Source organism: Lathamus discolor, chromosome 3, assembly GCF_037157495.1.
Source record: "Lathamus discolor isolate bLatDis1 chromosome 3, bLatDis1.hap1, whole genome shotgun sequence".
Lineage (NCBI taxonomy): Eukaryota > Metazoa > Chordata > Aves > Psittaciformes > Psittacidae > Lathamus > Lathamus discolor.
Genome location: NC_088886.1, coordinates 112,693,190 through 112,715,408, shown reverse-complemented (window position 1 = coordinate 112,715,408; position 22,219 = coordinate 112,693,190). Strand labels below are relative to the sequence as shown.

General features: G+C 47.1%; 1 protein-coding gene and 1 long non-coding RNA gene across 4 annotated transcripts; both read right to left on the bottom strand.

The window, feature by feature from the left end:
* Positions 1-1,435: 1,435 nt before the first annotated feature.
* LOC136011193 (uncharacterized) lies at positions 1,436-10,587 on the bottom strand. The gene is made up of 4 exons (XR_010611276.1): positions 10,467-10,587; positions 10,133-10,185; positions 9,945-10,046; positions 1,436-2,042 (listed from the first exon to the last, which is right to left on the bottom strand). It is a non-coding gene; the product is annotated as an uncharacterized LOC136011193 (long non-coding RNA).
* A 4,724-nt stretch (positions 10,588-15,311) lies between these two features.
* RBM43 (RNA binding motif protein 43) lies at positions 15,312-21,234 on the bottom strand. Of its 3 annotated transcripts, XM_065671230.1 has the most exons (5): positions 21,049-21,225; positions 18,506-18,704; positions 17,835-17,929; positions 17,528-17,753; positions 15,312-16,611 (listed from the first exon to the last, which is right to left on the bottom strand). In XM_065671230.1, exons 1-5 carry the CDS (start codon positions 21,049-21,051, stop codon positions 16,604-16,606), a joined length of 531 nt encoding a protein of 176 aa, XP_065527302.1. In that variant the 5' UTR covers positions 21,052-21,225; the 3' UTR covers positions 15,312-16,603. The 3 variants fall into 3 exon arrangements, with proteins under 3 accessions (XP_065527302.1, XP_065527300.1, XP_065527301.1); XM_065671228.1 differs by having other exon boundaries at positions 15,312-17,753; positions 21,049-21,234; XM_065671229.1 differs by lacking the exon at positions 21,049-21,225 and adding an exon at positions 20,575-21,021 and having other exon boundaries at positions 15,312-17,753.
* Positions 21,235-22,219: the final 985 nt, after the last annotated feature.

The following is a 22,219-nucleotide window of genomic DNA, read 5'->3' as shown; positions in this document are numbered from 1 at the left end:
ACAGACTGATGGCCCTGGAGATTGAAGGCTTCTGCCTAGATAGTGGAACTACCCATTTTTAACACAATGAGTGCAAGCTTTCCCTGTCACACTTTCCCAAAGGGGCCAAAAAGCAGGACTGATGTATTCAGTGGTTGAATCCTGTCTGGAAGATGAGAGTCCTTGCTTTGGTAGTCTATGGAAATAAATTAATATATGGAGTATTTACAGCTGGTTTCCTGAGCAGCAGTGAACTGGCATTGGTATGGAGCACAGCTTCAGTGAATCTTATGAGTGCTGCCCATACTATGACTAGCTAATGCAAAAACTGTTACCACTGTGTGCCTCTGCCTTTGCAGGTCTACCCTGAACAGGCAGTCTGGGGTCATATCTATCCTGGGACAGGCAGGGCAGCAAATCTGAGACTGTCCCAAACCTTCTCTCAGCAGCAGGTTTGTCTGAACTGAAGGTTTTGGCTCCTGCAGTGTGAAGGCAGTGGGAAAGGAGAGGGTGGGAAACTACTGATGAACCAAGACACAGTGGTGACAAAGATGATTTGTCGTTGGGATCAAGGGAGGTAATGGTGGAAGCAGCACGTCCTGGCTCAACATGACCTGGCAGTGTGCACTTGCAGCCCAGAGAGCTGTGTCCTGGGCTGCATCTCCAGCACTGTAACCTGTCAGTCAAAAGAGGTGATTCTGCATCCTCTTCTCCAACCTTGTGAGACCCCCATTGCAGTGCTGTATGCAGCTCTGGGGCACCCAGCATCAGAAAGATGTGGACCTGTTGGAGCACATCCAGAGAAGGCCACAGAGATGCTCCAAGGGCTGGAGCACCTCTCCTATGGAGACAGGCTGAGAGAGCGGGGCTTGCTCAGCCTGGAGAAGAGAAGGCTCTGGAGAGACCTTGGAGCAGCTTCCAGTACCTAAAAGGGTCAACAAGAAAGCTGGAGAGGGGCTTTTGACAGGGGCCTGTAGGGATAGGACAAGGGGGAATGGCTTTGAACTGACAGAGGGGAGATTTAGATATTAGAAGTTCTTCATTATGAGGGTGGTGAGGCACTGGCACAAGTTGCCCAGAGAAGCTGTGGCTGCCCAATCCCTGGCAGTGTTCAAGGCCAGGTTGGATGGACCTAGTGGAAGGTGTTCCTGGAAATGTGATGATCTTTAAAGTCCCTTCCAACCCAAGCCATTCTGTGATTCTATTCTATGAAGTCAATCCACACCAGAGAAAAATGTAAGCATGAGAGGTTTCCTGCTTACCCAAATACAACTGAGCCCTGAGGATTCCCATAAGACCTTGCTTTCAGGAAGCCAGCTGCTTCCCTGGCAATCTCCACCCTCCTGGAAGGTGCACCCCATCATCGCACAGCATGGACTGGCAGAAGCCAGCAGCAGGCTTCTGGCCCATGAGACAGGGAGACCATTTTCAAATCCATCTATGAGTTTTCCCTGTGTTTAATACAGGTCTACATGGCTTTATGTGCTGCCCAGGGTGCCCACCAAAGCCCACACGTCCCAAAGCAGGAATGAAGTCCCAGTTCTCTTTGAGGTGATGGGATACTCAGGCTGACCTCAGCAGCAGTCTGGAGTCAGGAAGGAGAAACTTTTGCTCCTAATCTACTACTGTAACCATGCTCCAGCCACACCTGTATTTACTGCCTATTCATACAACAGCACACATTTAAGCTTAAATTCAGTGCAGAACACAATTCATCAGCTGGCCGTTAACAGTGCTACATATGGATGTTCAAACCAGGTTTACGTAACCCAATAGCAAGGCTACTACTATCTACTCACCGGAGCAACCATTAAGACGAATGAACATCACAATTTTATCTGTTCACTTTCAGCTGTTGCCAGCTTTGTACATTTGTGAAGAACCTACAAAGGCCACTTAGTGGTAATACTTAACAATTCTGCTTTAACTTACCCAGCCTCCAGCCTCCCTATTAAAGAATGTCAGTTATTTGCAAAGTAATTTGTGAAAATGTGAATATGCCACTGAAGGGAATGAAACCATTTCTCAGACTCCTGCTCCAGCCTTGCAAAAATTAATTCATCCTGTAAAAAAAAGTGTTTCATTGAACTGCATGACATAAAAATGCATTTCTTCTATAAAATCAGAAACACACTGCCCCGTGCTTTCCCTGCACATACTATGGTTAGTTTGCCCTCTCCTGACAGAGCCCATTCCATATGTCACTGTTACCTAATTGAATTAGCAACAGCTCACAGTAAGTAATTAAAAGGAAAAACTTCACAGTGTGATGAGCGGACTTTTACAAGTTGGCATCATAACAGTAGAAAAACCAGAAACCTCTAAGAAATATCAGTAAGAATTATCAAAGCATCTTTGGCTCTCACATGCCAGAGCTGCAGCTACAACCACGCACATGCATCGCATTTTGCTGATCTTGAGGCTCATTAGTGGGAGCACAGCTGTTTTCTCCGGGAAATTGTCAGCCTCTTGATGTAATACTGACTTGGTGGGGGGAAGCTGTTTTAATTACCACCTGGAAATAAACTGCAAGTGTTTACAAGTGGCAACAGGCTCTTCCCTGGGGAAGAACACATAGCTTTCTTAACTCTTTAGTTCTGTGACCCTGGTATTTATAGAATCATAGAATCATAGAATCATAGAATAGTTAGGGTTGGAAAGGACCTCAAGATCATCTAGTTCCAACCCCCCTGCCATGGGCAGGGACACCTCACACTAAACCATCCCACACAAGGTTTCATCCAACCTGGCCTTGAACACCGCCAGGGATGGAGCACTCACAACCTCCCTGGGCAACCAATTCCAGTGTCTCACCACCCTAACAGGACTGGGGTTTCTCCTGGAAAAAGCTCCCTACTGATCTTCAGCCTATTAACTAAGGTCAGAAAGGACATGGAACAGTTAACAAGGCTTTTTATTTTGAAAATTGTATTGTTGCAGGAACCAAAGTAATAGCTCTGGTACCCAGTGTTAAGATAACTGTCTTTAATTTATCAGCCTGTCCTTTACCTTATTATCTTTCTTTGCAGTCTATTGGTGAGTTTTCCTGAAGGATTTGGTTTATAGTGTGTTTGCATACAAAACAATGAGCTTGCTCCTCCTCTGTCTGCAACAGCCGCAGCACTGTCCGCTTTGCTTTGTTGCAGAGTGAGAACTCACGGGTTCATGTCTGGCAGAAAAAACAATCATTCTCTCAGAGCTACCTACTGCTTTTGCCTCTGTGGAGGTTTCTGACTTCCTCTACTCCTGTTCTCAGCTGCTCCTATCTGACATGCCATGCACTGGCAGGCACCTCATTTAGCAATGTGCTCTGATTCGAGATTCATATAATCCATATCTCTATTTTTAAATTACATCTAAGTTGGTAGTGGGATTTTATCATTCAATGGCAAAAATGGATGTCTTTCTGAAGTAACTTAGACATTCTTCCAAAGGCAGAGTGTTCTATTAGGATAAGAGAACAATAAATACAAGATGATGAGATACTCTGACTTCACAAAGTATCAGATTAATTGTGTGAGCTCCACGTAAGGGCTAAAAGCCAAAATAAAAGGAGTCCAAAAGAAAAACAATGTATATCAAAGTGTGGCTGAAATAGTCTTAAAGTCTACTTTGGCAAAAGAATTGAAGATATTTTCCAGGCTGAACTGAGAGGAATATCAAGAAGGTGAGTGAATGAAGGAACACAGATGAACAATGCGAGACTGATCCATTAACTCTCAGAATCACAGAATCACACAGAATCCCAAGGGTTGGAAGGGACCTAAAAAGATCATCTAGTCCAACCCCCCTGCAAGAGCAGGGTAACCTACAGTACATCACACAGGAACTTGTCCAGGCGGGCCTTGAATATCTCCAGTGTAGGAGACTCCACAACCCCCCTGGGCAACCTGTTCCAGTGCTCTGTCACTCTTACAGTAAAGAAGTTCTTCCTGATGTTAACGTGGAACTTCCTATGCTCCAGTTTACACCCATTGCCCCTTGTCCTATCACTGGATATCACTGAAAAAAGCCTAGCTCCATCATCCTGACACCTACCCTTTACATATTTGTAAACATTGATGAGGTCACCCCTCAGTCTCCTCTTCTCCAAGCTAAAGAGACCCAGCTCCCTCAGCCTCTCCTCATAAGGGAGATGTTCCACTCCCTTAATCATCTTTGTGGCTCTGCGCTGGACTCCTTCAAGCAATTCCCTGTCCTTCTTGAATTGAGGGGCCCAGAACTGGACACAATATTCCAGATGCGGCCTCACCAAGGCTGAGTAGAGGGGGAGGAGAACCTCTCTTGACCTACTAACCACTCCCTTTCTAATGCACCCTAAGATGCCATTTGCCTTCTTGGCCACAAGAGCACATTGCTGGCTCATGGTCATCCTCCTATCCACCAGGACCCCCAGGTCCCTTTCCCCTTCACTACTTTCCAGCAGGTCAACCCCCAACCTGTACTGGTGCATGGGGTTGTTCTTCCCCAGATGCAAGACTCTACACTTGCCCTTGTTAAATTTCATCAAGTTTCTCCCCGCCCAACTCTCCAGCCTGTCCAGGTCTCGCTGAATGGCAGCACAGTCCTCTGGTGTGTCAGCCACTCCTCCCAGTTTTGTGTCATCAGCAAACTTGCTGAGGGTGCACTCAGTTCCCTCATCCAGGTCATTGATGAAAATATTAAACAGCACCGGTCCCAGCACCGACCCCTGAGGAACTCCACTAGTCACAGACCTCCAGCTAGATTCTGCGCCATTGACCACAACTCTCTGCCTTCTTCCTTTCAACCAGTTCTCGATCCACCTCACTACTTGATCGTCAAGCCCACACTTCCTTAGCTTATCTATGAGGATGCTGTGGGAGACAGTATCAAATGCCTTACTGAAATCAAGAAAAACTACATCTACCGCTCTACCATCATCCCTCCACCTAGTCACTTCCTCATAGAAGGCTATAAGGTTGGTCATACATGACTTCCCCCTCATAAAACCATGTTGGCTGTTCTTAATGACCCCCTCATCCTTGATATGCCTAGTGATGGAGTCAAGAATAAGTTGTTCCATCATCTTTCCAGGGATGGAGGTAAGGCTGACCGGTCTATAATTACCCGGGTCCTCCTTCTTGCCCTTCTTATAGATTGGTGTGACCTTTGCCATCCGCCAATCCTCAGGCACCTCGCCCGTTTCCCACGACTTACCAAAGATGATGGAAAGTGGCCTAGCAATGACCTCCGCCAGCTCCCTCAGCACCCGTGGGTGCATTCCATCCGGACCCATCGATTTACAGATGTCCAGATTGCATAGCTGATCCCTAACCCAATCCTCATCTACCAAAGCAAACTCCTCCTTTGTCCTGACTCCTTCTGGGGCTATAGAAATCCGGGGCCCTCGGGGAGAGTCTGCAGGAGTAAAGACAGAGGCAAAGAAGGCATTCAGCACCTCTGCCTTCTTTATATCCTCTGTCTCCAGGGTACCCACTTCGTTCAGCAGTGGGCCTATATTGCCTCTTGTGTTAGTTTTATTTGCTATGTATTTGAAGAAGCCCTTTCTATTGTCTTTAACCCGACTAGCAAGATTGAGTTCCAAGGAGGCCTTAGCTGTCCTAATTGCCTCCCTACATCCTCTAACAACTGTCCTATATTCCTCCCAAGCGGCCAGCCCCTCCTTCCATAATCCATAGATTCTCCTTTTCCACTTGAGTTTGCCCAGCAGCTCCTTGTTTAACCACGCCGGTCTCCTAGATCCCTTACTTGACTTCCTACTCATTGGGACGCTCCGATCCTGAGCTTGGAAGAAGCGGTCCTTGAATGCTAACCAACTATCTTGAGCCCCTTTACCGCCTAGTACACTTTCCCATGAGACTTCCCTTAGCAGTTGACTGAAGAGGCCAAAGTTGGCCCTTCGGAAATCCAGAACTGTGGCTTTGCTAGGTATTCTATTCCTCCCACACAGGATCCTAAACTCCACCATCTCATGGTCACTGCAGCCAAGGCTGCCATTGACCGTCACCACTTCGACCAAACCCTCCTTGTTGGCGAGTACTAAATCTAGCAGCGCTGCTCCCCTAGTTGGTACGTCCACCATTTGCATTAAGAAATTATCATCAATGCACTCGAGGAACCTCCTAGACTGTGAATGACTGGCTGTGTGAGTCTTCCAGCAAATATCGGGGTAATTAAAGTCCCCCACGACGACTAAGGCATGTAGTCGCGAGGCTACTTCCAGTTGCCTGTAGAAAGCCTCATCAACTCCTTCGTCCTGATCAGGAGGTCTGTAATAGACCCCCACAACTGTATCACCCGTGCCAGTCAGCCCCTTGATTCGTACCCACAGACATTCCACTTGCTCCTCATCCGACCCCGGACAGAACTCAATACATTCTAGTTGCTCTCTCACGTAAAGAGCCACTCCACCACCTCGCTTTGCTGACCTATCTTTCCTAAAAAGGACATAGCCATCCATGACCACATTCCAGTCATGTGAACTGTCCCACCATGTCTCTGTAATCGCCACTAGATCATAACCTTTAGCCCGCACACAGACTTCTAACTCCTCCTGTTTATTCCCCATGCTGCGTGCATTGGTGTACAGACATTTCAGGGAGCCAGTCCTAGTACCCTTTTTCCCCTGCGGGACAGGGTCTAAAAAGCTATCCTTTCCCACAAGTGAAACAAGAGATTGATAGTCCTCCTTAGCCCGCCATCCTTCAATCCCTAGCATGTTCCTCTTGGGCTTGTCCCCAACAGGCCCAGGTAAATCCCCTCCCCCCTTCATAACTAGTTTAAAGCCCTGTCAATAAGCCCTGCTAACTCCTGCCCCAAAACCCTTTTTCTTCTCTGGGACTGGTGTATCCCGCCTGTCACCAGCAAACCAGGTGTCCCATACAGCAGCCCGTGACTGAAAAACCCAAACCCCTGCCTTTGGCACCAGTCACGTAGCCATACATTAACCTGCAGAGTCTTCTTATATATCCCTTCACCCTCGCTTGCAACAGGTACGGAGGCAAACACCACTTGCGCTCCAGACCCTTTAACCAGCCGTCCCAGGGCCCTGTAGTCTCTCTTCATTGCCCTTACGTTCCTCGTAATAATTTCGTCACTGCCAACCTGAAAAACCAGCAGTGGGTAGTAGTCAGACGGCTGCACCAGTTCAGAGAGCTTCTTTTTAACATCTCTAATCCGAGCCCCAGGCAGGCAGCAGACCTCCCTGTGGGGTGGATCCGGTCGACAAATGGGCCCTTCTGTTCCCCTCAGAAGGGAGTCACCCACCACAATTACTCTTCTTTTCTTCTTGGTTGGAGAAGTTCTGAGGTATGTGGGTGAGTGACTAGCCCTGGGTGACTCACTAGATAGATTTGCCTCACCATCTCCATTCACCTGGCCCTGAAGTTCCAAGACCTCGTACCTGTTATTCAAGGGCAACTGGGAGGGAGGAAGGGATTGTGAGGGTTTTCGCTTACCTCTCCGAGGAGGAACCTCCCTCCATCCATCCTTGTCCATTAAGCTCTCTCCTTCTGTCTGATGGTAGGAGGGAAGGGGATCCATATCTTGTTGAACCACTTCCCTCTGTCCTTGCCTTAGGGTGTGGTTCCACCAATTTATTTCACTTTCACACTCTCTAATGGCTCTCAACCTTTCTACCTCCTCCCTCAGTTCAGCCACCTGCCTGAGCAGGTCATTTATTTGCTCACAGCGAACACAAGCAGTATCACTGGCTCCCTCCAATACAAGTGCCAGGCTCAGGCATTCGCTGCAGCCAGAGACCTGCACAGCTGCATGTCTGCAGGAAGGCTCAGTCTGGATACCCACATCAGTACTCACTACAGCTTTCGATCGTGTTGTAACCATGATCTATCTGGTCAATCAATCCGTCTACGTCCCTCAGCACTCCTTCCCCCTCCTGTACTCCAGGCGAGTCCTCTCGATGAGGCGGTTGGAACGCTTCCCTGCCCGCTCGCCTGCCCGCTCGCCTGCCCGCGCGAACTGCCGCGCAAACTGCCTCGACCCTCTGCCTCGACGCTCTCTGTTTGCCGGCTCTGTTCGCCGCGCTCCTGGTCGCCGCGCTCCCTGGGAAAGATTTTTAGCCACTCCCAGCTGGTGCCACTCCTCCTGGCTCCGCCCCCTGTGAGTCAGCCCCTCGCGGGAGCTGAGCTTCCGAGTCCTGGGCAAGTCCTGTTGAGGACTTGAGGCTCCCTCCTCAGTGGCTCTTGTCGCTCTGAGGTGAGGCTCCTGGACGCTGATCTCTCCCCTCTCCGCTCCGGTGTTGCAGGCGTCCTCTCTCAAGCTACTCACCTCAGCAACTGATCGAGAGTGGCTGTTGGTGGCCGGTTTGAATCTGCCACCGAGCCTCCTGGCTCCGCCCCCTGTGAGTCAGCCCCTCGCGGGAGCTGAGCTTCCGAGTCCTGGGCAAGTCCTGTTGAGGACTTGAGGCTCCCTCCTCAGTGGCTCTTGTCGCTCTGAGGTGAGGCTCCTGGACGCTGATCTCTCCCCTCTCCGCTCCGGTGTTGCAGGCGTCCTCTCTCAAGCTACTCACCTCAGCAACTGATCGAGAGTGGCTGTTGGTGGCCGGTTTGAATCTGCCACCGAGCCTCCTGGCTCCGCCCCCTGTGAGTCAGCCCCTCGCGGGAGCTGAGCTTCCGAGTCCTGGGCAAGTCCTGTTGAGGACTTGAGGCTCCCTCCTCAGTGGCTCTTGTCGCTCTGAGGTGAGGCTCCTGGACGCTGATCTCTCCCCTCTCCGCTCCGGTGTTGCAGGCGTCCTCTCTCAAGCTACTCACCTCAGCAACTGATCGAGAGTGGCTGTTGGTGGCCGGTTTGAATCTGCCACCGAGCCTCCTGGCTCCGCCCCCTGTGAGTCAGCCCCTCGCGGGAGCTGAGCTTCCGAGTCCTGGGCAAGTCCTGTTGAGGACTTGAGGCTCCCTCCTCAGTGGCTCTTGTCGCTCTGAGGTGAGGCTCCTGGACGCTGATCTCTCCCCTCTCCGCTCCGGTGTTGCAGGCGTCCTCTCTCAAGCTACTCACCTCAGCAACTGATCGAGAGTGGCTGTTGGTGGCCGGTTTGAATCTGCCACCGAGCCTCCTGGCTCCGCCCCCTGTGAGTCAGCCCCTCGCGGGAGCTGAGCTTCCGAGTCCTGGGCAAGTCCTGTTGAGGACTTGAGGCTCCCTCCTCAGTGGCTCTTGTCGCTCTGAGGTGAGGCTCCTGGACGCTGATCTCTCCCCTCTCCGCTCCGGTGTTGCAGGCGTCCTCTCTCAAGCTACTCACCTCAGCAACTGATCGAGAGTGGCTGTTGGTGGCCGGTTTGAATCTGCCACCGAGCCTCCTGGCTCCGCCCCCTGTGAGTCAGCCCCTCGCGGGAGCTGAGCTTCCGAGTCCTGGGCAAGTCCTGTTGAGGACTTGAGGCTCCCTCCTCAGTGGCTCTTGTCGCTCTGAGGTGAGGCTCCTGGACGCTGATCTCTCCCCTCTCCGCTCCGGTGTTGCAGGCGTCCTCTCTCAAGTTTATTTACTTCTGTTTCTATTTGCATAAAGCCTGGGAGTGGCAATGGATGTGTCTTAGGACTGGCCAATACAGAAGCAGCCTAAACGTCAGTTGATATGAAGAGTTGATAACCTCAGGCTGAGGTACCAAGCAAACCAAGTGCAGCTCACTTACAAGGCTTCTGCATGCTCAGTTTTAATACTCTAACTTGGTGGCACTCTCAGCATGCAGTATATTCATCCCTGAACAAAACAGGTCAGGAGCACAAGCATATGATTGGAAAGATCTGTTTCAGATACCAGCACAATTATAGGCTCCAGGCACCTGAAATGCTAAGGAAACCAAATCACACCTCACTTATAGTTGTACATCTGAGATCTTTCTCCAAGAGCTGAAAGATATCTACTAGATATGTGAGGGTTTTGCTTTATCTCTAAGTAATGGGGAACTTGAAAGACTGCTAAGCAACTGCTAAGCAAGAACATGTTAACCAGTCCATAATCCCAGCAAACTCACCATGGTAACTGGAAACATAAGGACACATCGACCTCAGTGATGCTGGGTATATATTGCAAGTCCTTTTGTGCCTTCCTCTGCATTCCCAACAGGACAACAAAGCTGGCAGTGAAGTAGAAGCAAAAGAGTCAACTAGAAATGAGTAGCAAGAATTCAGAACTATCTAGAATTTTTCATCTGCTGTTCACCTGCACAGTAAGGAAGGATGTGAGTGCTGTCCGTGGAGACCACCAAATACCACCTGTTCCAAAGCAGAATAAATTATCCCTCAGAGGAGGCTTGCTATCCTCAACAACTAGATTGTTACTTCAGGCAACTAATTTGCTACAAGGCATCACAGTTTTAGTAAGTTAAATAGCATTCTCAAGAATGTCTTATATGATTAGGTATTCAATATGTGATTCCTATGGCAGCACTGCAAGTTTAGAGGCTCTTCAGGGTTACCCATATTAGAAAACTGAGAATATAACATAAAAAGCTAAAACCATAACACAGGCCCTAAACCAGCAAGACTTTAAATACCTTCTGAGGCCAATGACATTGCAGACTGAGTTTGCCATTGTAAATTTCTGACACCCAAACAGCTACAGCTCACAAAGAAAGGATTAGTGTGAAAGTTGGCCCTGTTTCTGCAGCAGCATCAGCACTACACACTCTAGAAAGCCAAATACACTGCTGGGGCAGTGCATGTGCTTTAATAGGAATGCAAAGTGGTGTGGGAAGAAGGGGAGAGAGCCAAGCAGCTGGCTTCAATTAATCATCAGCTCTTGTGGAGGCTGAGAGGATGACTCTGGGGTGGTGAAGACAATACTTCATAGGCTGAGGAGAGAGACTGGGAGGAGGTGGGTGGTGTGGGGCAACCTCAGGGCCACAATGTTTGTGAGGCACATTGGGGAGCAGCAGTAGGGGAGCAGGGGAATAGCTCTGCAAATAGCATCAAGCCAACAACTAGATAAATACAGTTATTGTGGTTTAGACTTCAGGAGAGTTTAGAGGTGGTGGGGGTTGACAACTGTAGTTGTTATAAGTGCTGTTATTTTGTGGGTTTTCTTTATCTTCCCACCTTCAAGTTCTCTTTTTTTTTTTTTTTCTTTGTAGCTGATTCACCCTTGTTTGCTCTCAGGGGCTCTGCTAGCAGTGGGATAGCTGATGTAGCTGAACTCTTAACACTTCCACGTGTGGGAGAAATACTCCAGCTGCTACTAAAAGCAGCATTTATGACTCTGCTTTTAAGTGTGGTTTTGGAAGCACAGGTAAAACCGTATCTGTGTAAGACTGTGCTTCCTATTCCTGCCCCTTTTGCATCCAAATGAGACCCCTACCTCAGAAGGAACATATCTTCTCTATGTAAATAACACTGCACTTCCCTAAAGGCCTGTCTCTACCCTATGTAAATAAAATCGCAGCCCCTCCAGGCCTGTCAGTGCTAGGCATTAATGAGCCTGCAAAACTGTTTCTCCTCTCATTTGATTTGGCAGTGCAGATGCTTAAATCTCTCAATGTGTTACTCAGAAAGTTTGGAAAATGTAAAGTATGCCTGAGAGAAATGCCAAATCCCTTAACTCATGGGGGAAGCGTTCACATAACTTAGAGAGGAAAAAAGCGCTCTCAGTGGTGTTTACTGTGTGCATTAAAACTTTCCAGTTGTTAAGAACTGGCTGTATCTGTACAAAAGCTGTCTGCTAACACATAGAAGCACCCAGACAATGGTAAAAATGGGGAGTTTCTGCAAAGTCCCTGTGTGCAGGCCAGGCAGAGCACATCTATATGCAACACCAAGGCAAGATGTTGCTTTTATTATAAAACTAGTAAAAATTTGTCACAATCTATGCCAAAATGGAAGTGAAGATTTTCAAAAATCTTTGTCAAGGATGTCTTAACTGAAAATCAAAGCCATGGCTGTATACCAGCACTGCCCACTGACTTCAGTCCCAGCCATGCCAAGAAGAGATGGGATGGGTTATTCTTACATGTGGGAAGAGTTAAATTGCTCAGTGCAGTGGTGGCTGAGGGTTGGTGGTGTCCCTCCTCTAAAGCCTTTGCACTTGGAGGGATCTGGAGACCAAGAACAGTACAGGTAAATGGCGATCCAGGGATGGGGGTTAGCTGGAAACATCACCCCCAGCTAGCAGAACAGCTGGCTTGCACCTGCTTTTTCCTTCAGGTAACTCCCTTCTGTCTCAGGATAGTGGTAACAGGATGGTCATCCCCCACAGCTTGCCTGTGCACCAAGGTAATCTTCCTGCATGGTGCCACTTTGCGCTTGTCTGGTTCAAGGCCCTACGTGCTGAAGCAATGATGTTTAACAAGGGATTAACTGCAGCAGTGCTCAGGCTTCTGGTAATTTACTCATCTGTGATTTCAGCGTGAAATTGGTAAGTACTCAATTTCCCTACTCATTTTTGTATAAGCTTGAAAGAAAGTGATGCAAGTGTGAGCAATGAAAGACTGGAAGGGATCTCTCCCAGATTCTGCTCCAGGCAAGCAGACCTGAGCTCTGTTTCCACCAGCTAAGTAAGAGCGGCACCTGCTTCTGGCATCTCACGCACCGGGTGCCGTTGGACAGGACCTCAGCGGAGACTTTGGGATTTCAGCTCCAAAGCATCTGGCTCCCTCTTGTGCTTCCCGTGTTTATGGCAGGAGAAGTCGGACGGGCCGAAGTCCACGAGGTGGAAGGCACTGGGGGAGATGGCCCTTGCTCATCTCCTTGTGTCCAGTTGGAGAAGCGGATCACATCAGCAGCTGTTAGTTAAAACGTGACCCGATATGGACCATCTCCGTATTCTGGTACCCTTGAGTGTGCAGGAAATACGAAGCTGTTCCAGGATCAAGCTAGGGACTAGGGTATGAAGAACCATACGCATTACACACAGCCAGCTGCTTATATCTTGATCAGGGATGAGTTGTGACTGTCAACCATAGCTTCTGCCTTGGACAAAATCCACCCTTCCTCTGCATGATTCAGTCCAAGTGATAGCACTGCCATCTGTACGTGCAACGCTCAGCATGCGATGTGCTTCCTCCTTCACAGTGTCAGGAATTTACAGAGTATGAAGTTATTTCATCTGTACAAAGATACTAAGGCTTTGTTTTTTCCAGTATTTTATACAGCTTTTTTTTGGTAAAGTACCCTGTGTAGCAGGTCCTGATGCATACTATTCCTTTTACAAAGGTGGTAGTAGCAACAAGAGGCGAAATCCACCTGAGAAATTGCTTTAATGCAATGCTCCAGCAGCAGTGGCTGCTGCCATTAGAAGTAGTGCTTCTTCTTAACTGAGTTACTTTTAGGAGGTTTCTTTAAAGGTCATTAATGGGTGTCAGGAGACAAAGGAAAGCTGTGTTAGCTGAAGCAGAAAAAGGTCTTGCTTTCTAGCAGATGTTCTGCAATCCTCTGTAGCTAAGGAAAAAGTAAGTACAACCAGATTAGGTGCTGTTGATTCTGAATGGCTGTGCAGTTTTGACTTATTTTTCCTTGTGTGTTTTTTTGGGTGGTTTGTTTTGTTGTTGTTTTTTGTTGTTGTTGTTGTTGTTCTTTGTTGAGTTTGTTTATTTGTTTAAATCATAATTAAAATGAGTATTTTTGTTATTCTCTTAGCCAAGTTGTGTGGGCAGCCTGCTGCAGATATCAGGGAAGACTTCCATCCTCTAACGGTAGGTAAAAAGGTAATGTATCTACATGTGATATTACGACGCTCTTAGTTTAAAAGAGAAGGATGGAAAAAGTCTTTTCATTAGGAACTGCAGCTGATTAAGAGGTAAAAGCCCAAAAGACAAAAACCAAGTTATTTTTAATTAAATTGGATAGAAGCCACATATCCTATAAACAGCCACCAGGTGTTTAAATGCAAGCTAAATGCAAGAGAAGTCACCACAGAAATGTTGTGCAACGGAGAAGGAATTTCCCCAGTGCTCACTTGGCCCTGCTCTACAGCTGCTTTTCTCTTGCACAAGATGTGCAACACAACAAGACTGTGCGTGTTTATGCGAGGCCCCCAAGAGCCAAACCGGAGCCAAGTGAGAGCCTCCGCTCCTCCGGATACACAGCCTGCTAAATTCATCTCCTCTCTCCTGGTGGGAGCACGTCCTCATCCGACCCCAGCTGGCTGCAGGTACTCTCACTCTGTGGTTGATGACCCCATCACCCTGATGGCTGATGACTATTGTCTGTTTTCATCTGAAGTTTATGCATCTGAGTCTCCAGTGCGGCCAGATGAAGATTTAAGCCTAAAAGTTGTCTTAAAGAATGAGTTATTTGCTAGTAATGCTGTTTGGTGTTCCTACACATGGTTTTGTGTTTTTATTTTTAAAATAAGACACGTGGCTCCCAAAAGCAGCAAGTGCTTCTTCCTTAAGAAAATGTCATGAGGGCACTGCAGTCTTTCAGGAGATGTGACAGGTCTTTTGTAGTCTGCTTTTTTAAGAGATGCACAGAGAAAGTTTCAATGCAACACAAAGGTGGCAGAGGCAGTTCTGATGACAACAATTAAACCTGCAGGAACGGATTTTTTTCCTGATGGAACAACCTCCTTCCTGCAGGAATTGAATAATTTTTTACATTGCATAATTAGATGCACAGGTACAATGGAGAGTAAAGGTGGCTTTGTCCTCCCTGTGCTTTCTGTCAGTGATGGTGAAAGGACTCCAGTCAATCATTCCTCCTCCATCCACCTCCCCATCCCCTCCGGTAAATCTGGGAGATTGATTTTCCCTCCAAATTGTGTATTTTGCTGCTAAGGGATGTCAAACTTTCTCTCAAAGCCTCAGATTTTCAGGTGACAGAAAATGGTGTTTACCCCACTAACCATAGCAGAGTGCTGCCAGGAACTGGGCTCAGGTTCTGCTGCTATTTGTGACCTTTTCAAATTATTCTTTGTTTTTTAGGCTGTGTCAGTAGGACTTGCGTCTTAAGTCAAAATTAGGCTTTGCATTTTTACAACATGAACTGTTATGTAACCTCTTCCGGTGAAAGGCAGTGAGCATTGGAGCAGCAATAAGGACAAATACTTTGTTGAGGTCCCATAAGCAAATTCTCTCTTCAAATTAAAAGGCAAACTCAATGCTGAGAATACAATGGCTTAGATCTAGGAATAACATCTGACATGGTTTCCCGGGTATTGTCCAATATACACAAATACAAAATGCCTTTCCCAAGTGGAGTTTAATAGATACAGAGATGCTTTGCTTGCCATAAAAATAACCAGGAGAATGAGAGCTGGCCAAGTCTCTTACCAGACCTACTACTGATTTGTTTTGTTGCATTTGCTTAATATTCATGGTAATGACAAAATAAGACTTTTTTTTTTTTTTTGCTAAACATCTATTGTTTTCCATGGTGTCTACATTGTGAAGGAAGGAACGAATACATGCTTCATTTATGATGTTATTCTGCTAAAATGCAGAATATTTTTACTGCAAATATTTGTTTATCCTGGTAGATCACAGCTTTTTTTCTGTTACAGAAAGCAGGTTCCTCTGTGGGCTTAAATCTTACAGTAACTCAGTCACTGGCCATACATGCCACAGCCTTTCTACTATCACTAGTAAAGACCCTGTCCTGCCTTGTCCTTGCATAGCTACAAGGAACCATCAAAGGTGACAAAGTTGGGGTGTTTGTGGCCGATACCGCCACAAATATGACACATAAAAGTAGCCCCAGAAAGCCTAGAGCATGACAATAGCTACTATTTGCTAATTCACCCTGGATCCAGTCCCTATTTACTAGGCACTCCATATAAATCAAAACCAAAACAAAACCACAACAAAGAAAACCCAAACCACCAATGCAAAGCTCTTTTTGTCTAAAGAAATTACATCCTCGGTATGAGACCAGAGACACCAGATGGGAGAGCACTTGGAAACAATGAGTCAATGCTGGCTGGTGGGTGCAAGAGAAAGACCCCAGCACTCAGCAGCGGAGTGCTGCCAAGGACACAGTGGCAAAGGGGTACTTGACAAATGGATCTGAAGAGGAGCTGTTGCAGCTAAACCAGGATTCAGAAATAAAATTGTATTCATCTGTGATGTTTTCAGGATTTTAAGACCTAAGATTCTGACTGAAAATCGCTCAGTAAAAATGACTTGCTTGCTAGGCAACAAGACCTGAATGACACCTGTGCCCATGCTGCAAACTGTTATGTTGTCAAACTTGACTCAAAAAGTGACGCTCAGCCAGTAGTTATCAGTCAGGATTCAAAATAACACCAATGCCACTGTTTTACCAGTACAGCCCTAAACATTTATAGTAGTGAATAGGAAGTACTAATGCTGTGAATCAGAAAAAGAGAACAGAAGGCTTGAGGGAGACCTTATCACCATGTTCCAGTAAAGGGTGGCTACAAAGAAGATAGATACTCCCTTTCAACAAGGAGCCACATGGAAAAGATGAGGGGCAATAGGTACACAGTACTTCTGGGGGAGATTCTGGAAAAAAAAACCCATGTTACTGCTGTTATGAAAACAAACATACTTATTTTTTACTGTCAAGAACTTCCAATACCATCTTCTAAGGTCTTTCTCAAGACAAGACAAGCCTGTATATTTAATAAGCATTTCACCCCCTCAGGCGTCAAAGCTGTATCTTCTTCTTGCATCCCAATGACAAGAACTTCTTTTTGCAGACAAAGGCAACAGAAAAAGGCCACCACTCCTGTTTTCGGTGGTCATCTCCCTGTGCAGAGAAACATAACTTGACTTCAGTGTAGTATTTTGTATCAGGTTGGCTTACCCAGCTTTGTCAGTCAGACTTCTTATGCTAATGAGAACTCTTAAAAAAAATTGTCTTTTCTCATCCTATGCTATCTGATGTCAAGAAAATGAATGTGCATACACCCAGAACACATCTAACAAAGGAAAAAGGAGCTGTATCTGAACAGAAAAGGCCTAACTTCTTCAGTCTTTTAAGCTCACAAGAGATACAGAGATAATTTACTTCCTGTTCCAAACTTAATCAGGCTTGTTCACCCTCACACGCAGACTGCTCAACCTGTGAGTGGGAGCAATGTTACAGATCTTCAGTGACACAGATGTGCACAGTTACAGTCTGTACAATATGTAAGCAACATAAACACTAACTTTCTACCTGCTGCGAAACAGGCTCTGAATCTCATTGCTCACTTTCTTTGTAAACTCATAAACCTCAGAAGGATTTCCTATAACATCAATGTGAGCATCATAAAAGATGATCAAAACATGAGGGTAATGGGGTTTCACGCTTTCACACACCCTCCTATATCTCTTCTTTTCATCTCTGGTGTATTCCTTGAAGTCAATCCTCTCCTTACGTAGAGTTTTATGGAGTTTTATAGACCAATTTTCAATTTTCTCTTTGACTCGTAATGCCTGTCCAGCATCAGACCTACTTCCAGCATTCTCAATATATAGTGTAGTTACATCACCATCAGTGATGTCAAAAATCACAGTGTCATCATTTACTATGAATGTCCTGGGAAAAAAGGACTTCATGTAGTGATATATATCTGTGTCAAGAACAACCACCTGTTTTTCCACACCATGAACAAAATTACTTATCTCCGTGGTAAGTCCATGCTGCTGTTGCCTCCTTCTTGGTCTCTGGTGGGACATACCTTTTTCTCTTTTGTCCTTCTCTGAAATGGATTTTGCTTTTAGTAAGAGGAAGTCTCTTAGCAATTTGATATCTGGAAATGACCCTTGAACAGAAATATGCCCATTGGATTGCAAAGGACCAAAGCTCAAATCTGTACTCTTTTTCATTTCTTGTATCAGATCTTCTAAAATGAATTGTTCTTTGAAAACAGACATATCGAGGACACATGTGACAGAGCTGAAGACCTAGAATTTTGAATTGGAGAAGTTAAGTAACGGTTAAGGTAGCAATGGAAGTACAACTAGATAAATTATGAAAGAGCTTACATTTTCAGAGAAGCGGGTTACTTTCAGCGGGTAGTATCTGGAGAACCTCTTGTCCTCTAGTCGATGTTCATCCTTTTTTAGAACACTCTCTACAACTGAAGAGAAAGCCAGATTCATGCAGTAAGATAATGCGTTAATGCAGGTCTGATGGCAGAACATTTCACAGGTATTTTTCTCTTGATGCTTTCCCTCACAGTGTTGCAAACGTACATACAGGCAATTCAGTATTCTTGCCTAATACTTTATGATTGGTCAATATTGTTCGGAGAGAGAGGCAGAAGCCTGTCTTCTTAGAACATTAATTGGCAGAGATTTATTCTCAAATGCCTGACTACAAAAATCCTATCTGTTATGCATGGTATAAATTTATTCCTAAAAGCAAACATAACAAACACTTTGCAGGAAGCCTGCTTAGAGAAAAAAAAAAAAAAAACCAAAAAAAAGAGAGAAAGAATTAACTCTATCCCAGCCAAAATTAGGACAGCCATGACTCCAAAGAAGAGAAATACAATCCTAAAACTTTGGCTGACTAAAAGACAGGTGTTAGTCTCTCAGTTCTATAAAATCCTAGTACCAGCAAACAATTTAAAATTATTTCTTTTAGGATTAACATTCTAGGGCTAACTCTTTAGGGGGCATCTTTATTTTCTATAGTACATTCATCTAACTACCTTTTTGATCTTCAAAAGTTACATATGCAACTCCTTTTTTGTCTGTGGGATACATTACGTCCTCCACATCTCCACCATTGTTCTTCAGCCTTTGAAAATGAATTGTCAGTATGTCGGTCATGACATCATTGTGCAGAAGGCCATCTGGAACACCAGAGATGACAACTGTCCTTGCTGATTTAGCAGCTTGTCCTGTCGCCTGCACACAAGAGACACAGCCCACCATAAATGCAAGGGGTCCCGGTGACCTCCCACAGAGGTTACCCAGATTCACACCCATCGCTGAAGGGACTCCCCTTCCCTTTGCATAGGCAACCTGCTCATTTACTGAGCAATTTAGAAGACTGATGAATCAGATTTCAGTGGATACCAGCCTCCCTTAGGCACCTTTACACTACTGCACAGTACAAAGTAGCCTGACTCTTAATTGTCATTTACACCTTCTCAGTATCTTCTTAAAGCAGTGAAAATTAGAACTAAATTTAACAGTTTTTCAAATGAAATGTCTAGTGTCACACTGATGAGGTAGCTTCTTCTTGATTCTACTGTTCAAAATCTGAAGAGAAAGAAAAATTTTAACTGCACTTACTGATCAGAAAGGATTGTCTTTTCAGAGTGGAAGGGTCAGATTCAGAATGTATTTGTTAAATTCACGAGAGCTGGGATCTAGGGTTGTGTTCTGACTCATCTCTCTCCACTTATTAAATGGATAACATTGTTAAATTAGAAGAACATAATCCCAGTCATCTGAGACTCGCAGTGCGTAAAACAACTAACACCACATATGATTTTCATCAGAGCCAAGCCTCCTAATGCTGCAAACATGAAACCCATCCTAAATAGGATTTGCATTCATGTCTTGTTAAGAAAAGCATATTTTCTTTCCATTCTCATTACACAGACATAAACAGTAATACTTCACTGGGAATATCATGGCACAATTACAGTAAATAGTGGAACACTGAGTAAATTTCGTAACAGTTCATTGACTTTTTGGAAGAAAGAAAATAATTTAGTATATCTGCATGGCAGCATTCACAGGAATGAACTGTCAATAACTTCAAAGTGACTGTACTCATGGTCAGCCACTCCCACTAAATTCTTTAGACGTCTCTTACAAAGCTTATTCTGGACCCTGGGCTGCATAAAATATTAGAGCCAGCACAGCAATTACAAAGCCTGCAGAATGCGCTGCCAGGGGCGAATGCTCCATTGACATGCGTCAAAAGCCTTGTGGACCACCACCACAGTGTTTCTGAGGAGACAGACTCAATGAGACTGCGCAGCCAGGGGAGCTTTTAATCCATAAAGACATAGGGCCTTTTTTTGTCACCATCAAACTTAAAGAGCCAGAAGCTTTAATTATATTAGGCAATTATTTTGGTGGTAATGTTCGTGTGAAAGCAAGTTTCTGCACTAATGAGACAACATGAAGAGAATATAAACAGGGTGCTCCCAAGATTGATGGAGCTATAGGCAGGATTTTCTCACGCTTTACACAGCCGATGCAGCCTAAGCATGAGCGGGAGCACTCAGCTGCCAGACAGCATCTTGCACCTTGCCAGCTGGTATTTTGGAGCAGCACTCATGCCTACTATTGGGGTTAGAAAAAAAAAATCCACATGAACACACAGTTCGTTTGTGCTGAATCACTTCCAAGACAAGTCTGTATGCAGTGGCTGTTGCTAGATAGAGCTGCACAGCTGCGGGGGGTGCCTCAGGGACACAGGCAGGCGAGTAAGGCAGAGGAGCCCTGCAGCGGTGGTCACTGGTGACCACAGTGCCTTCTGCATGGCCAGTTCTTCCCTGTGAGGGTAATGAGGTGCTGGCAGAGGCTGCCCAGAGAAGCTGTGGCTGCCCCATCCCTGTCAGTGTTCAAGGCCAGGTTGGACAGGGCTTTGAACAACCTGGCCTGGTGGAAGGTGTCCCTGCCCATAGCACAGGGTTTGGAACCGGATGAGCTTTAAGGTCCTTTCCAACCCAAACCATTCTGTGATTCTATGATTTGCTATTTCTTGGCATATCTGCTATACATATCAACACCGACAAGAGATCATATGAAGACTTACCTGTAGACTTCATAGGTTCTCACTGTTACTAAAAAACATAAGCAGTAATACTAGTGACAGGGAAATCGGACCTGATGCTACCATTAAATAACTTGAGGGTCAGGGCACCAGGCCATGGCAGACAAGACATTTCTCCCCGTGCGGGAACTGAGCACGGGACAGCCACGGTTCACTCCCCCACGCTGCCATTACTTTTAACCCTCAGAGGCTTTTAACAAGCGAGCAGGAGAAGGCTGCTCTCTGCGCCCTGGCTGGCGGGTCCAAGCCGTGCGGGGGGTCGCGGGGACCGGAGCGGGCCAGCGGGAAGGCCCGCGCTCTCACCATCGCCCTCCCCCGAAGCCTCCCGGCTCGCCCCGGCTCTTCCTCCCTGAGGAGCATTGCCTGCCGCGGCCCCGGCCCCGGCCCCGGCCGGGACGGTGACGTTCCGCTAGCGGCCTGCTCGCGCCCCCTCCCGCCGCCGATCCCGGCACTTGCCATGGCTGTCCCTCCGCCGAGCTGGGGCTTCCGCTGGTGCTCGGGGCTGCGGAGAGCAGCTGCCTCCCGGGCAGCCGCGGCCTAGCCGAGAAATCGAAAGAGAAACTGCGGGACCCGCGTCCCAGAGCCCCGCGGCGAGAGGGCCTCCCCCGCGCCGCCTCCCGGCCGCCGCTGGAAGGCCCGTGCAGGAGCGGCGTCCCGATTCTCGCCGTTGGCGGCTGGAAGCCCCGGTGCCCGGCGACGCTGCCCCCCACAAGGCAGCGCACGCTGGCCGGCCCGCGTGTCTGCTCCTGCTGGTCCTTGTGCCACTGCCTCCGTGCTCCCTGCTGCGTTCCCGCACAGAAGGCTCATATGCCAGGTGCCCCTCACGGCGAGGCACGGGTAGGCACACAGGCACGGCGACACAAAGCCCTTGTACACCGGGACCGGTACAGCCACCGCGGCATCCGAGCAGTCCCACACCAGGGCTGACCGGCTGACGCGAGTGACAAGCAGGTCTGGTTCGTGGTGGAAGCTGCAGCTATGAAGGTATCAAGTGTTTGTATGTAGTACGGTGTCCTGGGTTGAGCAGCAGCAGTAATTTTTCTCCTTAGTAGCTAGTGCAGTGCTGTGTTTTGATCTTTTGGCCTGGGAACAGTGCTGATAACGCCGATCTTTTCAGTTGCTGCTCGAATGTTTGGTCTGGCCAAGGACTTCGTGAGCCTCATGCTCTGCCAGGGAGGAGGGGAGGCCGGGAGGAATCAGAGACAGGACACCTGACCCAAACTGACCAGAGGTATTCCATACCACAGCACGTCATGCCCAGCATGTAACGGAGAGTTACCCCGGAAGGGTTGGGACTGCAGGGTTGGACGAGGTATCGGTTGGTGCTCGGCTGGGGGGAGTGGGGCGAGTTATCAGTCAGCTGGTGCTGAGGTGTTGTATTCTTTCCTCTTGTTATTTCCCTTATCATTATTATTATTGGTGGTAGCAGGAGTGGTTTGTGTTATACCTTAGTTACTAAACTGTTCTTATCTCAACCTGTGGGAGTTGCATTCTTTTTGATTCTCCTCTCCATCCTTCCAGGAGCAGGGGGAGGGCAAGAAGGGGGGGGGAGTGAGTGAACGAGGTTTGTGGTTGGGTTTAAACCACGACATACGGGTATAAACAAGTCACAGTTCTTACTCAAACT